An 8,734-nucleotide genomic window follows, 5' to 3' on the forward strand; every position below is an offset into this window, starting at 1 on the left:
TTTAGAAAGAAAATTATATGATGTACGAGATCTTTTAAAGAGACTTAAGCAAAACATTTTTTCTTCAAGAGTGTAACGTCTAGCCTGTTGAAAATAAAAACATAATACAACATAATAAACATATATAAGAAAATAATCATAAGCCAATATTTATAGTCTGTTCTTATTTCAAGACCGTCTTAAAATTGTACTCAAGACGGTCTTATATATAAGAACCGATTATATAAATATCATCCATAGAATGCAATAATACAAAATATATGCATCAAAATTTTAATTTTATGTTTAATTTTATATATACAATTTTTAATAATTTTTAAATAAAATAAATACAATTGCAAACAATATTATTAAATAGCATGAAAAAAGAGAAAAAAGAAAGAAAAAGAAAGAAAAAATAACTAAAACAATAGAAAAAATATTGTTAATAAATTTGCAAACATGATTGAAGAATGATATAGACGAAGGATATACAATATTGATCAAGATATTAATGTACCTGAGGTGCCACTTTATCATGCCTTATTATTAGATCAAGTATTTGTTGTCGTATTAAGGAAGTTTTATCCTTTCTGCCTCTATGATCTGTAGTGCTAAGTATTATTCTGTTAGATGTACGTTTTTGTTTCATTTTCCGAATCTTTTGCTTTAATCGTCTTTGATCTTTTTGTAATTTTATTACTTTCTGATAAAACAATCGGGCTTGGGGATTTAATTTACTTTGTCTTGTAATTTTCAAAAGATTAGGTCTTCTTCTTGCAGATAAAGTATGTTTATTGTCTTTATTTAATTGCTTTTCTATTTCCTCTTGCTTTTGAGACAACACTTCTATTTCCTCTTGTTGTTGGTAATGCAACATTTCCATTCTCTCTTGAATTTCTTCTTGCTTTTGAAACAACATTTCCATTCTCTTTTCTCGCTCGTGATACAACATGTTCATTCTTTTTTTAATTTCTACTTGCTCTTGGGACACCATTTCCATTCTCTCTTCTTGCTCGTGATGCAACATTTCCATTCTCTCTTGAATTTTGTCTTGCTCTTGGGACACCATTTCTATTCTCTTTTCTTGCTCGTGATGCAACATTTCCATTCTCTCTTGAATTTTTTCTTGCTCTTTGGACAACATTTCCATTCTCTCTTCTTGCTCGTGATGCAACATTTCCATTCTATCTTGAATTTTTTCTTGCTCTTGGGACACCATTTCCATTCTCTCTTCGTGCTCGTGATGTAACATTTCCATTCTATCTTGAATTTTTTCTTGCTCTTGGGACACCATTTCCATTCTCTCTTCGTGCTCGTGATGTAACATTTCCATCCTCTCTTGAACTTCTTCTCGCTTTTGAGACAGCATTTCTATTCTCTCTTTTTGCTGTTGGTGCAATACTTTCATTTCCTGTTGTTGCTGATGGTACAACACTTCCATTCTCTCTTGTTGCTGATGCAGCACTTCCATTCTCTCTTGAATTTCTTCTCTATTTTGAGATATTGTCATTTCTGTCTGTTGCTGGAATACTTCTTCTTGTTGGAGTTGTGTACCCGCCTCTTCTGAGCATGCTAATTCCATGCATGGGACAGCAGTATTTAATAATCTTCGATATCTTGGACTGCAAGAGTAATCATTCTCACGAAAATGTTTATGACACACTCGTAACTGTTTTATAACGTCTTCATCTGTAATATTAAGCTTCAAAATCTGTAACCATCGTTTGCGGCGTTCTTTATTGGTAGGAATCCCATGTGACGGCACTATCTTGCCCGATTTGCATCCTTGTACACAGCACGATCTTGCCATATTTTTCTATTTCACACTACTTCTAATTACCTTTAGCAATGTTTAAAAAATATATTTAAACGTTCTACGTTTATGCAATGCACTACGACAGACCACGACAGACAATGTGAACTGAATGCGAACCACGTTGCTAAAAGTTCACGACAGCAGCCAACAGCAGCTGACCGCAGCTGACAACAATCGACAGCCATATTGAATTTTAGTTCCTCAAAGGTGGGGCAAGATTTGTAGAGGCGCTACAAACACTGGCAACGCGAGAACAAGGGAGTTTACCGGCCCTGGTGTATACGCACTCACGCATCGTACGTAAATGTACGCATCATGGCTGTCGCGATGAGCGTTGGGCACAATATAAAACAATAACATTCTAATAACAGAAAATTAATATACTACCAACGTTATTTCCAAGTCCAAATTACAAGGAATTTTGAACTGTTGCATTAATCTCAAATAAATGTCAGAGTAACATTTGAAAAATATTTTCTGTAACGTTTTTAAAATATTTTAACAACATTCAGAAAAATCATATTACGAAATAATATTTTTTAAATATGTGTATAATATTATTAAAAAACGTTTAAAAAATACACATAAAGTCAATATTTTTAAACGTTAATTTAATGTTCCTTGCTTACTGGGTATTCAATTATCGTAAATTTAGTAATATGTAAATATATGAAGATAAGTAATTATAAGAAGTAATAACAAAAAGAAAGATGTTTTGTAATAGTTTTGTATATATTTAAAATTTCCTACCTTTAGTTGCACATATACGCATGCGTACTCATACATACACACATTCTTTTAATTTTATTTTGAATTATTTTAATAAATAAAAAAAAAAGAGAGAAAGAAGGAAAAAATAATATAGAAAAATACAATTTTATATAAATAATAATTTATACGTCATATATAAAATTATTTTTTTTAGTTATCAATAATATAACTATTATTATTAACCTAATAAAATTCCTTTTAATTTTGTTTTTACTATTTTTGATTAAATTAATAAATAGAGAGAACCATTATTATAAACATTTATTATAAACGTTATTATAAACGTTTAATAAATCATATATAATATTTAATCGAAAATATAATAAACCTATAATAATAAAAATTAACTAAATGCAATAAATAAATTAAGAAAACGTTAGGAACATTAAAGTAGAAGCATGATTTCTTTTCAAACAGAATTGTCAGATTCTAAATAGGAGCCAGAGGTTGAAGAGGTTCAAAATAGGGTGATGTGACTGCTTATAGTATCAAAGTAGGTGTTAGGTCGAACATTTTGGTCGAAAGTAGGTGTTATATTAAACATTGAGGTCGAAAATAGGAGAAAAATTTCGACTCGGGTTAGTGCGGGAATTCTGGATCGGTGTTGTCGGGAAAACGGATGATCGGGAATCGCGCTCTGTGCCAGCGACGCCGGGCTTATATACGCGTCGCGGCGGCGTCGCGGCATGGTGGGGGTAACGACGGCGATCGCGAGCGCCGGGCCAATGCGGCGGAGCGATCGGGGATCGCGGCGCCCTGACGCCGTGATCGCGTTCGGCGGTCTTCGGCCGCCTTCGGCACCGCTCGGCGCGGTGAAGCGGTTGCCGCGTTAAGTCCATTCGCGGACTTCCTAACATTGCATGTGAGAACGATTAAAAATACGCTGGGCACACCGTGCCCGTTCTTCACCCCCGCGGGTGGTCGGCTGGGTGGTTTCGGCGTGGTGTTCCTGCCGGAACGATGCATGTTTGGGGGTGCATCGTTACATCTCTTTACCTAAAACTTTAATAAAACTACTTTCTTCAAAAGTGTTCTGTGAGGGAATTAATCACCTGCAATATCGTCACTGAGCATTAGGCTGCTGCGTCATTTGTATATATTTCTTTTAAGACCAAAAGTGTTTGATTTCAAATCAGTAAAATATTATAAGTTCAAAAATGTTTGAAAAGAGAAAACTGTCTTATTTTTACAAAAACGTTTGATTGATCACCGAAGTAAGTTGCATATAAACATCTTACTACATTTAATGCTTTAGTATCAAACATTTGAAGAACTTTGTGCAATGAGGAAAAATAACTGAGTATAGCGCTGTTGTCTGAAAATTAGTCACTTTCTGTAGAAAAATGTTTGAAATTCAAACATGTCTTATTTTGGATTTTTTAGAGTGTTGTCGAGAGTTATGCCTTGTACTTTAGAAAGGAGATTCCATGGTTTTAAGCTCTTGTAAAAGATTTTGGCAATATCTTTACCAGAATGACGACCATTAGAAGGTGCAAAATCTACAACTAGAGATTGAATGTTCCATTGATCATCAATAAAGTGAGCCGTTATCCCATAGTAAGATTTATGAGCTATTGACGTCCAAGCGTCAATAGTAAAAGAAATATTCGAAACATTGTCGTGAAGTATCTTGAACACTATTGCCTGCATTTTAGAGAATCGTTCTAAAGTTTTGGATCGCATTCCATCATGCTTTGGAATATTTACACCGCGATGAAGGTAGTGAAACAAATCTTGAGTCGATTGATCATCAAAAAAGTTAAAAGGAAGATACTTTTTTGCAGCCCAATCAACCAGCATAGTTTCAAATTGTTCTTGTGAGAAAACTCGACTTTTATTTCCACTCTGAAAATATATCAGTATTATTATTGTCTTATTCAATCTTTAGACTGCCGGGATAGCCACTTTTGAGTGTGCTAATAAGTTTATGATATTTTTAATACTAAATGTATTATTAATATATTTATGTTATATAATATATGTATATCACCCAAGAAAAAATAATTTTCGTATTGGCGGAATCCTCTAAATCTTAGAGGATTTTATTCTTATATATGGCCTCAAGAGGAATCCTATAAGGTTAAGAGAAAAATGTTCTAAGCAAAATGTTCTACAATATTAGCATAATATTCTTGCAGTTAAAGGAAGTTTGTTTTGTGTGTATTTGTGCAATATAAGTCTGGCTGTTCCTAAATAAATTTATTTGTGCCGTGTGTTGATGTGTGTTGTGATAAAAAAAAATAATTGCTGTTTACTTCTGGTGTTACTTCTCCTTCGAGTTGTTTCATAATGAGTGAGATTGTTCCATCACGAAGGTTTCATCGATTCACGGAAAATGCCATAATTAACCTTCATGATGCAACAATTTCACTCATGATGAAATAACTTGATGGAGAAGTAACACCAGAAGTAAACAATAATTCTTTCCTATGATCACAACACTACACACATCAACACATGACACAAATACGCAGAAAAGTTATCTCTGAGCACTGAAAGTTATCCTTGAGTAGTGCGTCTATCTTGTGCATACGCAACATGATGTTTGATTAATCACGGTAGAACGCAGCGACACACATTGTTTTTCGTATTTCTCGTATTGCATGTAAGAAAGCATTCCGCATAAAGAAAACATATTCCTATTAATACAAGAGGAAAACTGTTAAAATAATAACCAATAGATTCTTTATGATTAGTCTACTTTATTGGAAGAGGAATACTCTTTCTGTAAAAGCTTTTGCTTAGAATATGAGATTACAGGAAATTTCACTTAATAAGTAAATTACTTTTTTTTGGGTGATACATGTGATCTTTTTAATACTAAATATATCAATATATACATGTGTGTATATGCTATCCATGCAATGCTAAGCTAATTCTTGTGACTGATAACGATTTGTTTTTTGCGTGATTAAATCTAGTAGAAAAAAGTAAAAAAAGTTTAAGTAAATTTAATGGTTCAATATCTAAAATAAATCTGTGATTAAAATTGAATTAACAACATAAAAGATCCCTAGAAACATTTATTTTTTAGAAAATAATATTTTTTATGTTTGATTATTCGTTTCCTATTGGAATGGCCACTTTTGAGGATCGGAACAAATCTCAAAATTCTGCAGATTGTGTATGTTACGTATATAGATAAATTTTTTAGAAAAATACGCTATTTTAATGAAAAAATGCAGTTTAACGGTCAAACACGAAATGAAATAAGCAATCGGTATAATTTTGAACAATTCAAATGCGCAAAATTAGAGATAAAAAATATTGAGATCGGTGTTACCTTATTTGACGTTTCCGCATCTGTACCGCAAATTTGGCTGTATAATTCGGAATGTTCCCGCACTAAGTGTCTCTTTACACCAGTTGTATTTCCATTCGTCATTTTTATTGTTTTTCCAGGGCACAAATTACACGTTGCGAATTTCGTATTATTTTCAAGATTAATTATTGTAAACGCTTGAAGATATTTTGAAGTCTTCGGTCTTAACTCAATATGATTTTCCTTTTCAGATAATACTCGTTTCATTTTTAATTTTTTATTTTTTAACTATAATATTAAACTTTAATATTTTATATTAGCTATATGACATCGAGACGAGATTGAAACGAGATTTGAATTTGCTCGTCAATAACAAAAACAAAAGCGAGTTTTGCTATATTCACAATTCATGTCAAACTTCGATAGAATGTTCAGTTATATGAAAAGAATCTCGAAATTTTTATCTTGTTCTTTTGAGAATTTTGCTTGATCTCGCTTGTTTGCTCGATTGATTACGGCGGCTTGATAAATACGAGACAAATATGAAATTTGATATTAAAAAATCGAGACAAGATTGTAAAACAAAATCATGCGCAAGAAATATTGCACGAAATGCTCGACAATTTATTCTCATACCAAATCACTACTTCTAAGTACCCACCGTTTACCCGCTATATTATTAGCTCTCATACATTTTTTTAATTTTTTAATTTATAAAACCTCTCTGTATACGATATTTTTTGTATAAGATTTTGGATTTTCTTCAATGAGATGTCCTTGATTGCTCGTTTCATCAATCTTAATTTTGACATTTTCCTTTTTGGTTGCTCTAGAAAATGCCACATAGAGTTGACCATGAGCAAATACAGGATGTGGCAGATAAATCCCAATTTTTTGTAAAGTTTGTCCTTAGGATTTATTTATTGTCATAGCAAATGATACTCGAATAGGAAACTGTCTCCGTTTAAGCCTGAATGGAACTTCCGAGTCATTTGTAATGAAATCGATTTTTGGGATGAAGACAATCTGGCCTCGGGCAGGATCAGTTAGAACCTTCGCATAAATAAGATTAGGTTTCAAATCAGTAACAATAAATCTTGTGCCATTGCAAAGTCTTTTCTTAGTATTTAAATTTCTTAATAAGATAATTGTAACACTGATTTTTATTTTAAGTCGATGAACTGGCATTCCAGAAGGTGTCATATAGAGTTTAAAAACTCAGTCGGATAATTCAATTGCTTTTGTGGATCATCACTCACAATAGAGTCAATTGAGAGATATTTTTTTTCTTCTCCTTCCATTAGACGAAGGATTTCGTCATTAATTTTGAAAGTATCTTCATTTTTAGGACAAAGAATTGCTCGATCTGGATTTTCTCTAATCTGTTTCATGGTGATTTTATCATAAAAAATCTCAGTAATAATAGATTCTTTTGATATAAAATCCTGGGAGATTTTAATTGTATCAAGATGTAACCCATCCGTATTTGACAATTTACCATCTCCTAGTTGCATTAGCCAATTTGCAAATTCCTTTTTATCCGCAGTTCTCATATTTTGTTGTAATTTAACCTGAATTACATTTCTCCATATAAGATTGTATTTGACAGTCGACTCAATTATGGCTGCTTTATGTGCATGAGGTACTACTGGGAGATTTTGTCTGAAATCTCCTGCAAATAAAATAACTTTTCCTTCAAATGGTCTTCAGGATTCTTCATTAGATCCTTGAAGAGTTTATCAACTGCTGTTAAGGCATGCCCAACCGTCATGCTCACCTCATCCCATATGATGAGTTTAGCAGAGATCAGTTCACGTGCAGCTTGAGAGTTTCCTCTTATATTAGATTTAGCTCCATCATCAATTGGTATTGAAAGTTTGAACAGGGAATGATAAGTTTTTCCTCCTGGCTTTTCTCCTTATCATCCTCCTTCTTTTCTTCCTTCTTTTCCTCCATATATACAATTGTCAGCGTCTTGTTTCCGCTTCTTTTCCAGGCTTTTCTCCTCATCATCCTCCTTCTTTTCTTCCTTCTTTTCCTCCATACAATTTTCTTCCTTCTCACATTCTAATGTTATATTATCTTATGATCTTTCAAATTCAATCATTGCAGTTATTAATATCTCGTCCTCACCATCTTCTAATACTGAAATTTTATATATTGAAAGAAATCGTATAAACGATTTAAACATCTATATACAATTAACTAATTAATTATTATTCTTACTTACCATTTCTAATTTCTTCCAATTCTCTCAATCTCTCTGTTGATTCTTCACTCGAATTATGTTCCATTTCATTACTTATCGCTTTCATTTCCGATGTATTTTCCATGATTATGACATTTAATATGTGAAATCAGCAACTTATAGTCACTCTTGTTTCCGCTTCTTCTTTTTCTCCTTATCATCCTCTTTCTTTTCTTCCTTCTTTTCTATTTTATATATATCTACGTGACTGTGCAATTTAATGGAATTTCCAATAATGAATAACATACTATTTATCGCATGATCTCGTACAGAAAGAGTGCAAGATGCTTATATAGTATATATAGTAATATAATACACTGAAACGTGGGTAGGGTGTCTGAAGCATCTTACACTCTTTCTGTACGAGATCATGCGATAAATAGTATGTTATTCATTGGAAATTCCATTAAATTGCACAGTCATTTAATTATTAAACATTTGAGTAAATAAGAGCCGTAGATAAAAAAATCTGCCCAATTATAAAAATTAATCAATCAAAGAAAAAATTCCATTACTCTTTTCCCTTTTTCAAATTATTTTAATTTATTTTTTAATTTATTATGATCTGTTTATTCACGATAACTGCGGCAGAAAGAGAGCGTACGACTTTCGATACACCCTGTAAAAAATGTTAATACAATGCAGTGCAATGCAA

The 8,734-nt window shown here is 32.3% G+C and overlaps 1 protein-coding gene across 1 annotated transcript; it reads right to left on the reverse strand.

Annotated features, from left to right (window-relative positions):
- Positions 1 to 216: 216 nt before the first annotated feature.
- LOC139819111 (uncharacterized) lies at positions 217 to 2,052 on the reverse strand. The gene has a single exon (XM_071788293.1). The coding sequence runs from the start codon at positions 1,790 to 1,792 to the stop codon at positions 491 to 493; it is 1,302 nt and encodes a 433-aa protein (XP_071644394.1). The 5' UTR covers positions 1,793 to 2,052; the 3' UTR covers positions 217 to 490.
- Positions 2,053 to 8,734: the final 6,682 nt, after the last annotated feature.

The sequence above is a fragment of the Temnothorax longispinosus genome, chromosome 9 (genome assembly GCF_030848805.1).
Source record: "Temnothorax longispinosus isolate EJ_2023e chromosome 9, Tlon_JGU_v1, whole genome shotgun sequence".
NCBI lineage: Eukaryota > Metazoa > Arthropoda > Insecta > Hymenoptera > Formicidae > Temnothorax > Temnothorax longispinosus.